Below are 19,822 nucleotides of genomic sequence, written 5' to 3' on the forward strand. Positions count from 1 at the left end.
AATCTTTTTTTTTTTTCATAACAGAACTAAATTACTTGTAGACCATTTGTGAATTTACATAATCAAGTCAAGGAAATAAGTTGTGGGTTCTTTTTGGTTTTGATGTTACAATAAATAGGCTGAAATATATTAAGTTAAACAATATTTCATTTATTTTTTTTGTGAGGCTGTTGGGGTTAAGTGATTTGCCCAGGGTCACACAGCTACTAAGTATTAAGTGTCTAAGGCTGTATTTGAACTCAGGTCCTCCTGACTCCAAGGCCAGAGCTCTATTGACTGAGTCACTGAGCTGCCCCTAAAATAAACAATATTAAAGCATATTAAACTACCTTGTTTTGAAACAAAAACACCAGCATCTCACTGTGTAACAGAAGTTAAGAAGCACCTGGTTGGGAAAGTGCCAGAGAGAAAACATGTATGACCACAGGCTAACTGGAATGTGTTTACAAAGTTTACTAAGGGTCTCAGCCCTGATCTTATTACCGCAGGACTTCCAGTTCCAGAGATGCCATTTGCTCACTTTGTGACCTAGGCCTTCTGATAAATAATTTTAGAAAACTCAAAACTACTGTATTGTACTTTATTTTTTTATTCAGTACTAATTATTAGAACTCAGACAGGAGTCTCCTCCTATCTGAGTCACTGAAATCCAAGGTATAACAGGATTTAAAAAAAGCAAAACAAAACCCCTCTGTGTGCCTTATCCCCTACAATATTTGAGAGAGGGCAGAAAGACCAGAATCAATGAATATTTTTATACATATAATATTTTCTCTACTTGTCTTTTAATTAAGAAAACTCATGGTATTTTAGGAGACATTTACAGTTACACAAGCACTTATATTTTATACTCAACAAGAATTTTAAAATTAATTGTATATAAACCTTGTTTGTGCAGATAATTCCAAGAACCATATATCTAATCCTAATGTTTCTTCTGAGCCCAGTCTCAAATTACCAACTGCCTACTGTACATCTCAAAACGGATGTCCCACAGGCATTTAAAACTTGGCATGTTCAAACCAGAACTTATTTTTCTCAAAATTCTCCCTTCTTCTGATTTTTCTGTTGAGAGGGCCTTTATTCTTCTAGTCACTCACATCAGCAACTTTGGAATCTTCCTCTACTTCTTCCTCTCCCTCAAACCTCATATCCAACCAAATATTTACTCTGCCTTCTACAACATGTCTCATACCTTTCTCTCCATTAACATGGTCACCATCCTAGTTCAGGCCTTAGTTAAGTCTTATATTTATAATTGGAATAGCTTCTAATCTCTTCAAACTCTAATCTCTTCCTTTTCAAATCCACCTCCACAGTTGTCCATGAAATATTCTTAAAGTACAAGTGTGACCATGCCACGCTCCAGTTCAAGAAACTCCAGCAACTTTCTTCCTTCAAGGACAGAAGTTCTTACCCTTTTTTTGTGTCATAGACCCTTCTGGAAATCTAGTGAAGTCTATGGAGTCTTCTTCTGAATAATATTTTCAAATGCACAGAGTAAAATAATGGGATTACAAAGGAAACCAATTATATTGAAATATCATGCACAGAGCTAAAGTTTTCAAAACATTTTAAAAAACAAGTTCATGGACCCCAGATTAGGAATCCCTGCTCCAGGATAAAATACAAACTCCTCTATCATTTCCAATCCTTCACAACTTTATTCTAACCTACCTTGACAGCTTTATTACTCTTGTTCACATAATTTCCTGCCAAACTGGCCTACTTTTTTGCTGTCCCTCACATAGAACATTCCCTTTTCTATCTCTGTGCCTTTAATTAGGCCCATACCTAGAATCACTTCTTTCCATCTGACCTGAAGAATCCCAAGCTCTCTTCAAGATTCACCTCAAATGCCTCCTACAGGAGGCTTATCCTGATCGTAACAATGGCTAACACCTTAACACTCAGAAATGTGTGTTTATTGTGTATGTTCCTTGTATTGACTGAGCTTTGTGCAAGTTATTTCCTCCCAGTAAAATGTAAGCTCCCTGAGGGCAAGGAATGTCTTTTTATCTGTAATGACTAGCTTGGTTTTTGGCAAATAGGTTTTAATAAATGTTTGTTCAATGAATAACTGAATGTGAGGTATGATTTGATTCCTCCTTCTGACCTCCCAAAGAATTCTATACCTCTTATGTACTTTCACACACTGACTGTATCATCTATTTAGAGATTTTATTCCCCCTTAACGGTTAGAAGGTTCTTAAGATATAGGTTTCATTCACCTCTGAAGTCCCCTTAGCACCTGGTACAGTATTTACCCACAGGAGATGCTCATTGATTGACCTGAAAATAATGTGGTAGGGAGTACAGATGGATAAAAAAATTGAATGAGAGACAAACGAGAAAAATGCTCTAATGTGTCCTGGAAAATTCGTAAGGGTATAATAACTGAAAAGAGCCCCCAAAATTAGCCAATCTTGTTAACAGAGAGTTTAATGCCACTATTCACACTATATTTTTATTATTTAGAAGTTTAACTTGCATCAGTAAGACAGGCCAGGGACTCTATTCTTCATATATAATTGTATATATATATTATATTTATATTGAATATATATTACATATGTATTCAAATTACTGTTTACTTACTGCTTCTTTCAACACCAAACTCTTTCCCACTTAGAATATGGTGTAAGAGATTTTTCATATCAAAAGGACTAAGGTTCATCAAACTTTCAGAGGCTTCTTCTCCTACAAAGAAACACATCTTATATATGTAAGACACAGGACTAACCTCATATGTAGGAAGAATAGACAGTCACATTGGCATAGATTTGAGAATACCCAAAAGAGTGCCTCTTGTGGCTACTTTTTTTCTATTGGCACAGTCTCTGTGCCTGAAATCTCAACATTAACCACTTCTTCGGGTTAAAGTTGTGAAAGCTAGACTTAAAAAATGAAAATGACTCATTATTTTTGTTTTTGTTGTGTAGGGAAGAAGAACCTGTTTATCAGACGAGGTTGAATGTTTCAGTGAGAGATGGTAGAGTGGGCAGTAAGCTAGCCTTGGTGTCAAGGCCTACTAGACTTGGATTTGAGTCCCACTTATGACACATATTGGTTAAATGACCTTGGACTTAACTTCTCAGTTCCTGGAGACAACTGTTTAAGGCTATAGACCAGTTGCCAATCTGCACTGGTAAGGAGGGAATTTCTGAGGAGGGGCGGAGCCAAGATGGCAGAGGAAAAGCAGTGACTGTATTGAGATCTCTCCCAAAGCCCTCCAAATACCTAAAAAAATGGCTCTAAACAAATTCTAAAGCAGCAGAATCTGCAAAAAGACAGAGTGAAACAAATTTCCAGCAAAAGACAGCCTGGATGGTTGATCAGAAAGGTATATCGCGCCGGGCGGGGAGAGGAGCACAATTTGGTATGGGCGCGCAGGCCACAGCAAACCTGGAGCAGGCCTCAGAGGACTGAATCGCAGGCAGCTGTGGCGGTTTCCAGACTTCTCAACCCCTGAACACCAAAGACAACTTAGAAAGTCAGTGGGAAGTCTGTGACTGTGGTGAGAGAGGAGCTAGGTCTCAGCTGCAAGTCTTGAGCAAGGCCCGGGGCCACAGCTTTTTCCTGAGATTCCGGCCCACAGACTGAGGGGGAATCAAGTGGCAGATCAGAGGGGGATTGCAGGGATCTTTTTGCCAGTGCTGAGGCAGGAATCTCTTGCTTTATGGGTGCTTAGATCTGGGTCACAGTTCTGAGGGGTGGTCCTGGGGCGAGGAGGAACGCTGGTACAGTAGAGCTTGCGGTGGTGGAGAGAAAACACCTCGCCCCTTATCATACCACCTTGGAAGAACTGAAAATTTGCAGGTCCCCAGAAGTACCTCTGAAAACAGATGTACAAACCCCCAAAGCTTGAGACAGTACACTCTTCACATTGGAAGCAGAGTCAAGTAATTGGCCGGGATCATGAGTAAGCGGCGCAAAAAGAGTCAGACTATATTATCTTACTTTGGTGACAAAGAAGATCGAAACATACAACCAGAAGAAGACAACAAAGCCAAAGCTCCTACGTCCAGAGCCTCCAAGAAAAACATGAATCAGTCCCAGGCCTTGGAAGAGCTCAAAAGGGATTTTGAGAAGCAAGTAAGAGAAGTAGAGGAAAAACTGAGAGTGATGCAAGAAAATCATGAAAAACAAGTCAACAGCTTGCTAAAGGAGACCCAAAAAAGTACTGAAGAAAATAACACCTTAAAAAATAGCCTAACCCAAATGGCAAAAGAGGTCCAAAAAGTCAATGAGGAGAAGAATGCCCTAAAAAGCAAAATTGGCCAAATGGAAAAGGAAGTCCAAAAGATTACTGAAGAAAATACTTCCTTAAAAATTAGAATAGAGCAATTGGAAGCTATGACTTTATGAGAAATCAAGACACTGTAAAACAAATCCAAAAGAATGAAAAATTAGAAAACAATGTGAAATATCTCACTGGAAAAAACAACTGACCTGGAAAATAGATCCAGGAGAGAGAATTTAAAAATTATTGGACTATCTGAAAGCCATGATCAAAAAAAGAGCCTAGACATCATCTTTCAAGAAATTATCAAGGAAAACTGCCCTGATATTTTAGAACCAGAGGGCAAAACAGAAATTGAAAGACTCTACTAATCTCCTCCTGAAAGAGACCCCCAAAGGAAAACTCCAAGGAATACTGTAGCCAAATTCCAGAGTTTCCAGGTCAAGGAGAAAATATTACAAGCAGCCAGAAAGAAACAATTCAAGTATTGTGGAAACACAATCAGGATAACACAAGATTTAGCTGTTTCTACATTAAGGGACCGCAGGGCAGGGAATATAATATTCCAGAGAGCGAAGGAGATTGGATTACAACCAAGAATCACCTACCCAGCAAAATTGAGTATAATCCTGCAGGGGAAAAAATGGTCATTCAGTGAAATAGAGGACTTTCAAGCATTCTTGATGAAAAGACAAGAGTTGAATAGAAAACCTGATTTTCAAATACAAGACTCAAATACAAGTGGAACATGAAGAGGTAAACAGGAAAGAGATAATCATAAGAGACTTATTAAGGTTGAACTGTTTACATTCCTGCATGGAAAGATGATATTTGTAACTCATGAGACTTTTGTCAGTATTAGGGTAGTTGGAGGGGAAAAAATTTTATGTATGTATATATAGATATAGATAGATAGATAGAGGGCACAGGGTGAGTTGAAAATGAAGGGGTCATATCTGGAGAATAAAATTAAGGGGTGAGAGAGAAATATACTAGGAGAAGGAGAAAGGGAGAGGTAGAATGGGGTAAATTATCCCACAAAAAAAAAAAAAGACAGAAAAGAAAAGGCCCTTACAGTGGTGGAGAAACGTGGGAAGGTGAGAGGGAACGAGTGAATCTTATTCTCATAGGATTTGACTTAAGGAGGGAATAACATACACACTCAATTGGGTGTGGAAATCTGTCTTACCCTACAGGAAAATAGGGGGGGAAGAGGACAAGAGTAGGGGAATGATAGAGAGGAGGGCAGATTGGGAAAGGGAGTAATCAGAAGCAAATACTTCTGAGGAGGGCTTTCTTTCAAAAGAAAGAATAGAATAAATGGGTGGGCAAGATAGGATTAAGGGAAATAGAGTTAGTTTTTCACAGCATGTCCACTATGGAAGTGTTTTGCATAACTGCACATATATAACCTATATTTAGTTGCTTGCCTTATCAATGAGGGTGGGTGGGGAAAGAGGAAGCGAGAAAATTTGGAACCCAAAGTTTTAAAAACACGTGTTTAAAAAAAATGTTTTCACATGCAACTGGGAAATAAGAAATACAGGAAATGGGGTACAGAAATCCATCCTGCCCTACAGCAAAATTGAAGGGGAAGGGGATAAGAGAAGGGGGGGGAGAGACAGAAGGGAAGGCAGACTAGGGGAAGGGGTATTTAGAATGCATGCTATCTTGGGGTGGGGGGAGGAGCGAGATGGGGTGAAAATTTGGAACTCAAAATCTTGTGGAAGTAAATGTTGAAAACAAAAAAAAAATAAAAATTACCATAAAAAAAAATAAAGAGGGAATTTCTTCAGCCAGAATTTCTTATACTAAGGAAGTCATGGCTCAAGAGCCCTACCTTGACCCCAAAATAAATAACTACATGACTATATTATTAACAAGATTCTTGATTGTAAAGTGAAACACTTTGCAATAAATTTCCTATGATTCAAAATGACATAGAAGCTTATGAATTATGACCACTTATACACTTGTTACAAATGCCATATCACAGAAACCTCAAGCAGTTTCATTACAAACTCGATACTGCAATATGATACTTTGTGGGAAGAGCAGAAGTAGATTCAATGTAATGTTATTGTACTTTAAGATTAAACTGAACACCCAAAACACTATGATCAACATGTATAACCTAGAAGCTGGTATCCTTGCTTGCTTACTCCAATGACATTCAAGAGAAGGAGTCTTTACCTGAGCAATTCAAACTCCGGGCCAGCTCAGTTGCCATCACCTGGATGATGAGGCCAATACGGAGCCTGAGCATCTCCACAAAGAGGCTGGGCTGGGACCTGACATACATTGCCAAGTAAACCACAATTTCCTACATGAACAAGGAAGCACAGTTATTATAGGAAAAATTGATGGCTTCAGTACAGGCTCTACCACCCACTTAAAAGAAATATAAAACAAATATGACTCCTCTCCAGAATCTTAACCTGTGTAAGGACTGCAATGCTGATATCTTGCCCACTGGCTTCATAGATAAGCCTGGTCAATTCTTCAGGGGGAAGAGGGCTAGAGAAGAGAATCAGATAGTAAAATGACACAATCAGTACTAACATTCATTTCCATGTGTCCTTCTAGAATTCATATTTTAGTTGTAGACAACAGCTGTCTTATAAGCCCCAAATTGGCATTTATACTGTGTATTAAGGTTTGGAAAAACATCATCTTATTTTAGCCTCATTATAGGTATTATTACTCCCATTTCACCATTGAGGAAACTGAAGCTTAGGAAGGTTAAGTAAATAGCCTATGGTTAACAAATGTCAGAAGCAGACTTAGAACCCTAGTCTTCCTGACTCCAAGTCCAGTACTCTGTCCTCTACTTCATGCTGCTCCCTTGAAACATGGATACTATTCAGCCCTAGGTGATAAGCAGGTAGCCATTTCTGTTTCACTACTTACTAATCACTGGCAGGTCAGTTTAAGTGTACAGGGCCTAGGTGTGATGGCTGAGAGAATTTTGGCAGAAAGAGGACTTACGCAGAGATGGTCCTTTCCCGGGGTTCTGGGGGCAGACCTACTGTGAGCTGCTTCTGGTGTGACAGCAGGTCTGTACATGCCTATGTACATACCAAAAGGAAGGGGAAGTTAAGAGAGCAATGCAAAAAGGATTACTGCTTCATTACTTCATATGTCAACAGAGCAAAAATGTCAACTTTCAGGACAATGCTACTGTCTGACTCTTTGGAGGGTTTTTACACTGTCATTCTAGTGACCTCTTAGTTACCAGCTACTGAGAGGGAGGGCAGGAGCGTGGAATGTAAAGGTCTTGTTTGTCTAGTCCTAGATAACATTATCTTCTTCTGGAGCCTCTGAAGCTTTAATATAACCTATGTGACCAGACATCACATTTTAAATACCTCCATGTTCCTTGAGAGTAAGGATTGTTTCACTGCTTGTTTTTGTGTCCCTAGTACTTCATCTGGTAGTGTGTTGATTAACTGTACGCCAAGGACAGAGTATGGGGACTTTCAGGATTTAAAAAAAAATTAATATTAAAAAGAGTTTCTTGTTGTACCACCACATCTCTCTTCCATACTAATTCTGATATTACTTAAAGATCTGTCAATTTTCAAAACAATAAAACATTTAACACTACTAACAACGCTGGCTGTAACATAACCACTTTTTATTCAGAAAACAGTCCAGAAACCTTGGGGTTTAAATTATGATTATAGCTGTGTGAAAGTGCCAGCTAATAAAGATCTCTCATTAGTATAATGACAGATAATTGATAGTGTTGACTATAATAAATTTTAATCTCATTCCTTCTTTAGCAAATCTGGTCCCAGAGTTGCTAAAATGGAACAAAATGAACTAGCTTGAGCTTTGTTCCATGTCCTTAGCTCATTTTCTAATGGCAGCAAGGAAAAGAAAAGGAACCTAATAATCTACAAATCAGACAACTGGCTGTTTTTACCAAGTTGATAATATGAAGAGTCTCTCAAGAGAAAGAATGGAGGAAACACAGAAGTGCTAAACTTTACCTCCATGTGTCTTTGATGAGGTCATTTTTCAGTTTCAGAAAACAGACTTCAAAATATGAAGGTTCTGTGGTTTCACTGATTGTGAATACTCTTTCTACAACAGCAGAACACAACCCCTTTGTGGCTTGGTAGATAAGTTTCTGAAAGCTGCTGTCCCTGAAAAGTTCATTATCTTGTGGCCAGCCTGGTGATGCATCTCTCCAAACTTAACTAAACTGGTCCTCAGACAAAAAAAAACTTATAATTCATTTCTAGGCTTATACTTGAAGCTTTTCCAGTTTGGTGGGACCTGTCAAGAGATTATGTGGCATTGCCTGGGATAACCTCTATTCCATGAAGTGATACTAGAGAAGAATTTTAATGTGTTTTATAACTCCAAATATATGTTACATATGTGTAACATTACAAATACATATGGAGGGGGGAGGAACAGAAAGAGAGAAAGAGACAGAATATGAGAATGAATCTATTTCTACTGAGTCCTGCGTAAACATACATATTCTCACTCCTGTTACCTCACTTCAGGGCTTAATCTTAGTTTCAGAAACATTTTTATTGCACGAAAGCCAGAATAATAATGATAAACAACCATGCTTCTCTCATACCTCTGCAAGGACTTCTACTTTCTTCTTCAGCAGACCTGAGATGTAACGAATCAAACCCCATTCTTTGTTCAAGCCTGCTTTTCGGTAGAGCTCACTAAGAAGGCTGTGGACTGTGACACCATGCTGTCCAGAAAGATTTGTATCCCAGTCAGGACCCCTGAAAGGGAAGAGGTAGAAACACAAATATTAGAGATTTGTCAAGAAACAAAGAAGCTCCCAGCATTTAGAATCTACATTCCTTTGTAGCACAGCACAAGCAGTCATGGATAGCTTTCATTACATGTCTTATTTAGCAAAGAGGAATCTACTATAGAATAAAAAAAAAAGTATTCTTCATGCCATGTTTTCTTATAGGTCCCTAAACTCACGAAACTGTGAAAAGCTGTAATTTACCTGTTCTTTTACAAGTAGCAATAGTGCACCAATCTAGGGATGGTATTGTCTTTGTATGAATGAGGATTTTTTGTGTGTGTGTGAAAGATCTCTTGAATTGGTCTGGTTGGGAATAATACCAAGGCTAAAGAAAATCTCTTGTCCCCTTGACCTTGCAGAGTTTTCACTTGGTTAACCTTTACAGCTGAGCAATTGCCACTATCCACGTACGTTCATCACTTCTATTTCCCAAATGCTAAATACTCACAGATTAAATTTCAAAATCCTGCTGTTGGAGTTACTACAACTTACATTGTTAGCCTTCCCAGGGACCTCAGTATTCCACAGTTATCCTTTTATTTACCTCTTATTAATGTTAAACATCTTTCACACTCCCAACAGGAGCCTCTTCTCAAGGCCCCAACTCAATCCTAACTTATCTCTCTCAACAGATGAGCTTACTGATGACTTTACTGAGGACACTAAAGCCATCAATAAATGATTGTCTTTTTCAACTCCTCTCCTCTTTTAAAACTCTCAGTACCCTCATTTATCCTATCAGCCTCCCCTCCTGACTCAGAGAAAGAGGAAACCCCCTTTCCTTTCTAAAGCACAGACTTCCAGTTAAAAACAAACAAACAAAAGACAAGTAATATAGGCTCTATAGCCACTGCCTGTAACAATGAAGGAAAACCTGGAAAATTTTATGAAAAGTAGACAGCAGGTTTCACAATGTGCACTCTGAGGCTATGCAGTATAATATTAAATATCCTAACATATGTCAATAGTTCATCAGGGTCAGTCACTACTAAGTCAGAGTACCATCATTTTTAATCATAGTTACAGCTCTAAGTCAACAACAAAAGACTAAAAAATTGTATTGTAAAGTAGGAAAAATGCCATACATCTTAGAAAGTCTTCCAACCAAATGACTAAAATATAAAAAGTTTTGGAATATAAAGGCTAAGTTGCAGCTGTTTGGACATCTCATTGACTATTTCTAAAGGCATCTTTTAAAGGTATTCAATTTGTACACTGTCCTATTGAATATCTTCAATTCTTAAATATACAAATGATATGGGATAATGGTAAATAATCAATGACAGTGTCTTAACAGTACTTTTAGCTTTACAAAGAATCATCATCATTATAATAAATGGCATTTATATAGAATCCTAGATCTAGAGCTAAAAAGGCATTTAAGAGGTCCTTTGGTCTAACATCCTCATTTTACAGATGATGAAACTGAGTCCCAGTTAAATATGGGTCAGTAAAATGACTCTCCCAAGGTCATACACATGGTATACATTAGAGGTGAGTGGGGTATGAGCCCAGGTTTTCTGACTTCAGAGTCAATATTCTTTCTACTGCTTTGTTGCAACACTTTAAGATTTGCAAAGCACTTGAAATATACAAACTCACTTGAAAATAAATTGTGTCTGATAATGCTGGGAAATTTATAATATTTCAATTTTTTGCTCTCAGTGTTGTACTATTAGACTCATTTTTGATTATTCTCTCTTTCTCACCTCAAACATACAATGAACAACCATTCTTGAAATTGCTACTTCTGTAATATCTTTTGCATGATCCCTAGCATGGTAAGGTGAAAGGAACCCCACCTCTAGAATCAGAGGACCTGGGATCAATGTCACTTTGGACACTACCTCTGTAATGTTAACTTTGACCCTCAGTTTCCTCATCTATAAAATAAGGACACTGTACAAGAGTCTCTGAAGTCTGCTACCTCTAGATTCCTTGTCTCTACTCCCAGATTCCTTGTCTCTACTCCCACTGCAACCATACTAAAGCTAGTAGGTCTTCATCTAATTTTCCTCACCTAGACTACTGTCATACTCTTTTGTTTTGTTTTGTTTTTCCACTTTCACTTTGTTCTTTCTCTAATACATTCACTACACTGTTAATTATATTCAGGCCCCATGCTGATGATTACTCACAGGTACTCTCACTGTTTCCCATAGCCTACCAAAGAGAGTATAAACCCCTAACTCTAGAGTCTGTACGAAACATGCAAGGCCCTTTACAAGCTGGTTCCAAACTACCTGCCCAGCCATATATTATACTGTCTCTTTGGACATAGCAGTCAAACTAAACTACTCTCTCTAGTCTGTGTGTCCATCTTCCTCTTTTCTATTTCCATACCAGTGTTCACACTATTCTCTGGACCTAGAATAGATTCCTCCCTTTTTCCTATAGAAATGCCTTTCTTTCTTAGAGGCACTATTCACATCAGCTGACACCTTCTCTACAAAGCCTCCCTAATTCCATTATTCCCCTGGGGAGAAATGACTATTCTTTCCCCAGATTTCTCATAGCACTTTTCCTGGTCTTCCTCCTTGTATGGGAATCGTGTACTTTGTGTACTCCATTAGATTTTAAGGTCTTTGAGAGCAGGGCCTGGATCTTATCTTTGTGTCTCTAACACCTAGTAAAGTACAGGTGTTTAAGAATGTTAAACTGAAGGTAAAGCAATAAAACCCAATCTAGTGAATACTGACCACTTACTTTATAACATAAAGAATGTATAATATATCTGCCTGGTCCTGTAGATTAGAGCATTCCTTCAGCTGCTCTACTAGCTTCTCACAGTCAAGATCACCATGGGCATCTTTGGGCCACTGGACATCAGTTTCTGAAGACTGTTAAACCAAAATAAAGAAGGATATTAATTAAAGCTGAAAACAGTAAGGTTAAACAAAACAAAAATCCCACCAACTTGGTAACTGGACTGCCATTCTGGGCATTGCTTTCTGTAGAGCTAGCATAGAGAGTACCTAGAGATCTGAGCTGGGACTCATTTCTCACAGCTACTTACAAGGTTCAAACAACATTCTAGAACTTATCTCCTGCTATTTGTCCTTAGTTCCTGAAGAGGACCATGGCTGATGCCATGACCTGCAAGTGAATTAGATTTAAGTGAGGTGGGGCTGTGCAAGATCACCAACCTCATTTTCTCCTCCAGAGCCTTCTGGGTCCAGTGTCAAGATATGAATCAGGAGGACTTACCTTCTAAGGATTTTCCCCATTAGGAATGCTCCCACATTAACAAAAATCACAAGTCCTTTGTACATTGCTTATAATTTATATGCTTAAATTTCCCTTTTCTGGCACTGTATCATACACTATTTTATGAGACAGAATGCCTCAGATTGGAGAATATGCTGACCACATAACACATGAAATTAGCCTGAAACATAACCCCATAAGATGAGGGCTTTATTATTTATTAGGCACTATTACATCTGAATCATATGTGTATTACAACAGAGATTAAGTCATGGATACTGCTGATCATTTGGGGTAAAAGGTTTTCCAATCTTCTCATAATTTAGGATAGGCTGACCAGCGTAAAGGCTAACGAATTTACATTTCTAAATTTGGCATAGAGTCAAGAAGACCTAGATTTAAATGTGGCCCTAGACATTTACCAGCTGTGTAATCCTGGGCAATTTAACCTCTGTCTCATTAACCTCATTTCAACTTTGTCTACCTCAGTTTTCTCAACTGCAAAATGGGAAAAATAATAGCACCTCTCTAACAGGTTTGCTATAATCAAATGGGATAACAGTCTCTGGCACAGAGTTGATGTATTAAGCACCAAAAACCTTGTTTCATCCCCTGTCACGGGTGCCAGAGTTTACCTACCAGCTCTTCAGTTCAAAGGACAAAAAAGTTGGTACTTTGGGAATTACTGGCAAACATCTTGATTTATTTTTCTCCCTGGAGTTCTCATCTATCATTTTATTACTTGAAAACTAAGATAGGAGTACTAACATTTCCTCAGATTGTTTCACTAACATGAGTATCCCTAGCTTGCTGACACTGACACTGAGAAAAAAACAAAACAAACCATAGGCGCTCCTTATGCTAATTTGGCTTTCTCAGCAGTACTGGTAGATGGTTTCTAAAAAGTAAATATGATGTCAAGAGCTTCCTATCTAATGTAGAGTAGTTTATTTTAAATAAATGAGTATGCTGAAGCAAATCATATACTTCACATGCAGAGAAAAGGGGAATAGTTTAGGGAGACCAAAATCTTAGGGATCAAGAAAATGAATATTTCTTTTTGCATTAGCCCTTTAATAACTAAAAAAAGAAAAGAAAAAAAAGAAAGGAAAACATTCTCAGGAATGTAACAAGGACATGAGTATTATTATTTGGGTCTAATATTCCAAACATGTTACCTTTACTAGAAGAGGCTGTGGAGAATCAACAAGGTTCAATGATTTCCGATGAGCACTTCGAACCTTAATTGGCAAGGACATAGAAACACCTGGAAAGCAAAAGAATTAAATTGAAGTTTCTTGAGGAAAGGTAATAAAAAATTTTCCCTATAATCTTCTAGCAACCAGGTGATAAAAACTATTGTGTCCAGGATAAGCTGAGTCCAGAAATGCTATGACCTCAGATCCTTGATCTAATTTGCACCTCCCACCAGATTTAGCTTCCTTTGCTCTGTGGTCTATCTCTTGTAGTTGGATTTTTAAGTTTGGTGCCACTCAAGTCGAATAAAGGAGTTTTATTTTCTAAAGCAAGTGAGAAATCAGGGCAAGAGTTGCCCTATTTATGTTTCCACTTCAGTGATTTCCAATTCCATCTATAGAGCAGGGGGACAATGCTCCCTCCATAACTTAGGAGACAGTTTAACAAGCTGCTAAAAGGCCAAAAAGCACTTCATCACTAGGTGGCCAACCCACTGGCGATGACTGTCTCTGAACCTAGTTAGGCTGTGCTCTGATGACTAACAGGCGGCCTTTTACCAGGATCACACATAAAACTCTTTTAGGAGGACTTGTCAGAACTGCTCTGCCGCTCTAGTCCTGGGAAACTCAAAGCCAATTCTACATTATTTTAAAACTTCAGAGTAGAACTTTTCTGGAACACCAACCATTACATAAAATGAAAATAGAGTGAAAATTCATTAGCTAATGTCATCAGAAGGACTAGAACAAAAAAAAAACAAAACTATTTTATCATCCAGGCTATAAAGAAGGTGTGTAGAGGATCCTGTCTCATACATTGGCTCTGCTGAACTACACTAGCCTCTAAACATGTGAGCTACCTCTTGTACTGGTACAAAGAAGGGGCTCCTGACCTTAGCCCGGTGGCCTCCTCCTTGACTAATATCTAAACTTCAGAAACATCTAACTCCTGGTTTTAGAGACTGAAGCTCCAGCATTTCCTTAGTCCTTGGGTTCAGAGAGTATAATGATGGATTCTTAATTGGTCTGCCATTGTAACCTGGTGCCTGGTTTTAGCCTTTGTGTACTCTTTTCCTTTCCTCTGGAGCATTTTGTGGGGCTCAGAGTTTTCTGGGGCTCATTCATAAGATGAAAAGAATAATGAAAAGAAAAGAGCATTGAAGGAAAAAGCCTAGGCTAAGGGCAAAGCATCTCTGAATGAATTCTGAGCCAGAACTCTGGGAAAGGCTGACAGGTGAGGGTATCATTATTTGCTAGGCAACTATACAACTGAATGATACCAGTTTCCTGAATTATGCACTACTCTGAATAAAGGAATAGTAGCTTGATAAGGTTTTTTTTTTAAAATATAATCATTACCCCCTTTTCTCACCCTCTCTGCCAAATCTCTTCTACCACCTTTGCCAGGCTACTTGTTAATAGCAAGAAAGGAGTGGCACTGATATCAGCAAGCTACCTATCATTTCTGGGAGCCATATTTTTGGTCTCTTCTTTCATTGGCTTCTTTTTGAACATAAAGAAAATGAGAAGCTCCAAGTTTTAATCTGGATTTCAGTGATTTTAATTCGGATGTGGTTAAATAATTTTTTTTCTTCAGTAAAACTTTCTCCTTAACTTTTACATTGAGAAGACAGTATAAAATCTGTGTCAGTGAATTGCATTATTCTAACAAGTGCTGAGCGTTTTTAAGTGGGTTAGGTTAAGAATCCCTGTTCTATAAGGAAATTTGTCTTATAAGAGAAGGATACCCTCAAGAATAAAATTTTGAAAATAAAAACTTAAATGATTCCACTAAGAGGGAGCATAGTGGGAAGACAGGATGCATGGTGTTATACAATGAGTACTAAATGTGGAGCCAGAAGTGATTTTGAATCTCACACTGTTTGTGTGTCCTTGGGCAGGCAAGTCACATAACATCATTAGGCGTTAGTTTCTTCAACTGTAAAAAAAAACAAAAATGAAGGGTGTGCTGGATCAGATGATCTCTTGGGTCCTTTTAAAGTCTAACCTATAATTTCATAAGGAAAAAAATGAGGAACTAAGAGATGAGTTACAAAGAACTCATCATTAAGATTTTTAAAATATACATACAGAAGATGGAAGCAAAGAAATATAACTGAGGATGGAAAAACAGAGATACAGTCCTCTAAGAATATCAGACATGCTAAAAAATAAGAAGAGGTGAGGCAGATGAATGTGAATGATAACAAAAGGGATTTTTTAAATAGGGGGCAAGAAGAAGATCAAAAAGTAAGAAGACTGCTTTGGGAGGGGGTATGATAATAATGGATGACGGACAGTGGAAGAATTGCTCAACTTACTTATTTTTGTTTGTTTTTCTCTACTAAGGAAAATGATCCTCAGATTGGGGCCATCCAGAGGAAAAGGCTAAGCAGAAAATTGAAGTCCAGGATCAGTGAGACTTTAAGAGAATATCTAGGAACTCTCAATAAGTTGAAATCACGAAGTCAACATGAACTACATTACAGATTACTGAAAGGATGTGATTCATAAGTGACAGGTCCATGATTTTTGAAAAATGTTGGCACGCAGGATAGAGCTGCAGAACCAACAAGTAATGAAAGCCAGTAGTGATTTTTTTTAAAAGTGGAAGAAGGTAAATTCTTCAAGCTATAGGTTGCTGAATTTGCTTTTTATTTCTGGCAGAATTCTAGACTGGATTACCAAAGGATAGTTTTTTTAAAAATTATTTTAAACTTAAATACTAAAACTTAAAAAACAAACAAAAAAAAATACTAAAACTTAAATACAAAATAAGAATAAAGGAAAAAAGCATTACCATGTGCACAGCAGAACATAAGAGAGGATTCAAAATATACAGCAATAAATTTCCATTTCAAGAAAGCCTATTATAATAAATATTATGCATGGTGTTCAGTCATCCTCTTTTCTTTGCTTCCCTGTAAGTTTTCTTTTGTTCTCTGCTATGCACTTTTTACTTAGTTCTTCCTCACCCGTTCCTCCACCCCCTTCCCCTAAGATGACGACAATTAAGCATGGATGTATGTGTGTGTGTGTATATGTACATATACACACATATATCACACATATATACACACACAGATGTACATACACACATACTTAGATATCTATAATCATATTAATATACAGATGTACACATTCATATGTATTTATGTAAGACCATACTACACTTATTTGCCCTCTGTTTCTCTGACGGTGGATAACCTCTTCCTTCTTAAGTCCGAGTCTTTCCATATTTTCTAAGTCCACCAACTCATCGTTTATTACACCACAGCAATGTTCCAACCTTATACCATCCAGTTATTTTAAATAGTCTAAAACAATATTGATTAAAATGGGGAACATATAGTGTAGTTTCTCTATTTTTCTCTTTTGATTGAATTTATTTTAACTTAAACTTTGTCTAAGAGCATAACTACTACTACTTCTGCTTTTTTTTCTTAATAAATTCTACTCCTGATCTTTATTTTATGTTTGTGTGTATCTTTTATTTCTTATTTCTCTTGACTCCTCTACTTCTACCCAGTACCTGGCCCTCCTATTTCTTAACCTACCCCCCCAAAGATCCCTCCCTTATTCTCCCTTTCCTGTTAATCTAAATACCCTTCTATGCCCCCCTTATCCTATTTCCTCACCCTTATTTCTTCATAAATTTAAAAAACTTTTATTCCTTTCTAAATGTATATATTGTTCTCTATTTAACCCAGATCTGATATGAGCAGAGTTTCCTCTAAAAATCTCTCCTTTATCTTCTCCCCCCTCCTTATCCCCTTAGTTTTTTATATGTATTGTTGCGTCTTTAACCCATTCCCGATGAGAGTAGGGTTCCAGAACTACCAGCCCTCTTCCCCCATCTAATTTCTTTGTGTCAATGTTTCCTCTTGTACTTCATTTGTATAATATAATTACTCCTTTTACATTTTCCTTTAGAATCACAGCATAATCAGGGCTACCTCAATCTTTCTTTCCAACTACCCAATTACTCATAACAATCTTATACATTTTACATTTCCTCATATAAAAAGTAAACAATCTGTCCTTGTTGAGGTCCTTGTAATTAGTCTTTAATGTGTACCTTATATTTCCCCTGGATCTTATATGTCAAATTTTCTATTGAGTTCAGGTTTTTTTGTAACAAAACCTGAAAGTCTGGCAATTCATTAAATGTCCATTTTTTTTTCCATTCAGGATTATGCTTAACTTTATTGGGTATGATATTTTCATCTACAACCCCAGTTCTTTTGCTCTTTGATATATAGTGTTTCAAGACCTGTGGTCTTTTAGTGTTAATGCTGCTAAGTCTTTCATGATTTGAATTGTGGCACCACCATATTTGAATTTTTTTTTCTTGTTGCCTATAATAATTTCTCCTTGAGTTGGGAATTTCAGAATTTAATTATGATATTCCCATAAGGTTTTCCTCATAAGATCTCTTTCTGGTGGTGATCAGTAGATTTTTTCTATTTCTACTTTCCCCTCTTGTTCTAACACTTTGGGATAATTTTCTTTAATTATTTCTTGTATTACTGTATCAAGATTCTTTTTCTGATTGTAGCTTTCAGGTAGACTGATTATTCTCACGTTTTCTCTTCTTGATCCATTCTCCAGATCAGTTGTTTTTCTTATGAAATGTTTCACATTCTCTTCTATTATTTCATTCTTTATATTTTGTTCTATTATTTCTTGTCTCTTATAACTTTGCTGGCTTCCTCTTTCCCAATTTTAATTTTCAAAGAGTCGTTTTCTTCTGTTAAGATTCTGGATCTCCTTTCCAGTTGGTCAACTTTCTTTTCATAATCTTCTTGTTTTTTTTGGATTGTTCTTATTTAAAAAAACAAATTCTTCCTCAGTCTCTCTCATTTGATTTTTAAAGTCTTTTTGAAGTTCCTCTATGAGTTCTTTTTGGGTAGGTCTTTAGGGTAGAAAAGATTCTTTTTGCTTCAGTATCCTCCTCTGAAGACAAATCCCATATTCTCATAGTAACTTTCAAATAGTTGGGTTCTTTCTCCTTTGCCTGCTCATTTTTTTAGATGTAACAGCTTATTATTGTAATCACCTTTAGTCCTGAAGTATCGGAGATAGTGCCTCTAGCCTCAGATCCTCCTTCAGTTTCTCCCTCTAGCCTGGAACCGAAACCAAGACCTCTACCCTCCTGTAAGTGCCCACAGCCAGTGGTGTCCCCACCCTACTGCTTCTGCACTCACCAGGCATGTGCTGGTTCCTTGTCACCCAGGGCCATATCTGGGCAGCACAGCTGAGTCTAGCATCCCTTAATAGCAGAGATTTCCTCAATCTTCCCTAGCTCAGGTGCACAAGTCCCCAAGTTGTCTGGGAGGTAAAAATTCCTGTGGACGGGGCCTAGGCTACCTCCCAACCCAGCTACCTCTAGGGCTTGCTGCTTACTGTTTCAGTGGAACTAGCCTGGAGGTGTTTACAGGGACCTAACCTTGGTCCTGAGGTTTTTCTTATCCCATTGTCCCAGGAGGACCACTGTTTTGCCCCTACTCTGCCCCTTATTTTTACTGCTCTATATTCACCCTGAGGCACTATTTTATCTTGTTTGTGGGGAAATCTGAAGAGCTTGGAATTTTCAGATCTACTCCATCATCTTCCCAGAATCTTGACCTAAAGGATAGTTTCTAAATATTTAGAAAGAGATGAGATTAACTATGATCAAGAAAAAGTCATGCTAGACTAATCTCATTTTCTTTTCTTAATAAGATCAACAGATTGACAGGTCAAATTGACATGGAGATAGTACACCTAAATTCCAACAAGTATTTTGATAAGAATATCTTACAAAGATATTCTTGTAGACAGTCATAAGGAGATATAAGTTGGTTGACAATACAAGATAACCAGTGAAATCATGTTAACTCAGAAAGGGATGAGATCTACATTCCTATCCTTATTCTCTTCATCTTTTTTATCCAAGATCTGGATTGAGGTCTAGATAGCATGCCTTCAAAATTTGTGGAAGACACAAAGCTAGGAGAGATACTAGTATTAGATTATTGAACTGTGATCCCTAAAGATCCAGAAAGGGCAAGGAAAATGTGCCAAATCTAGTGAGATGAAACTTAGCTGATATATATAAAATCTTACATATGAATTTTAAAGATCAACTACAGAAAAGTAGAACTATGAAGACTGAGCTAGGGCCCGAGCCAGGGGGTTTTCTTGAGAGAAACACCTGAATATTAAAGTAGGTTTTAAGTTTGGTATAACTCAACAGTGCAATGTAACATCCAGAAAAGCTAACATGATCTTAGTCATGCAGACTAGTCATGTCAAGAGAAAGCTACTGGCCCCTCTGTACTCTGTTGTGTTTTAACATTTGGAGTATTGTGTTTAGCTTTGGACATCATGTTTTACCAAGTA

The 19,822-nt window shown here is 37.5% G+C and overlaps 1 protein-coding gene across 3 annotated transcripts in view; it reads right to left on the reverse strand.

The window, feature by feature from the left end:
- The window catches only part of PHKA2 (phosphorylase kinase regulatory subunit alpha 2), a 109,569-nt gene that overhangs the window by 16,262 nt on the left and 73,485 nt on the right, over nucleotides 1-19,822 (reverse strand). For all 3 annotated transcript variants that reach the window (XM_027835312.1, XM_027835311.1, XM_027835313.1), the window contains exons 20-26: nucleotides 13,421-13,509; nucleotides 11,742-11,875; nucleotides 8,844-9,000; nucleotides 7,232-7,311; nucleotides 6,682-6,760; nucleotides 6,437-6,566; nucleotides 2,599-2,700 (exon numbers count right to left, since the gene is read on the reverse strand). In XM_027835312.1, the coding sequence (XP_027691113.1) occupies nucleotides 2,599-2,700; nucleotides 6,437-6,566; nucleotides 6,682-6,760; nucleotides 7,232-7,311; nucleotides 8,844-9,000; nucleotides 11,742-11,875; nucleotides 13,421-13,509 (771 nt within the window). The remainder of the gene's footprint in view (nucleotides 1-2,598; nucleotides 2,701-6,436; nucleotides 6,567-6,681; nucleotides 6,761-7,231; nucleotides 7,312-8,843; nucleotides 9,001-11,741; nucleotides 11,876-13,420; nucleotides 13,510-19,822) is intronic.

This window comes from Vombatus ursinus, unplaced genomic scaffold (genome assembly GCF_900497805.2).
Source record: "Vombatus ursinus unplaced genomic scaffold, bare-nosed wombat genome assembly UNPS02014814.1, whole genome shotgun sequence".
NCBI classification, from domain to species: Eukaryota; Metazoa; Chordata; class Mammalia; order Diprotodontia; family Vombatidae; genus Vombatus; species Vombatus ursinus.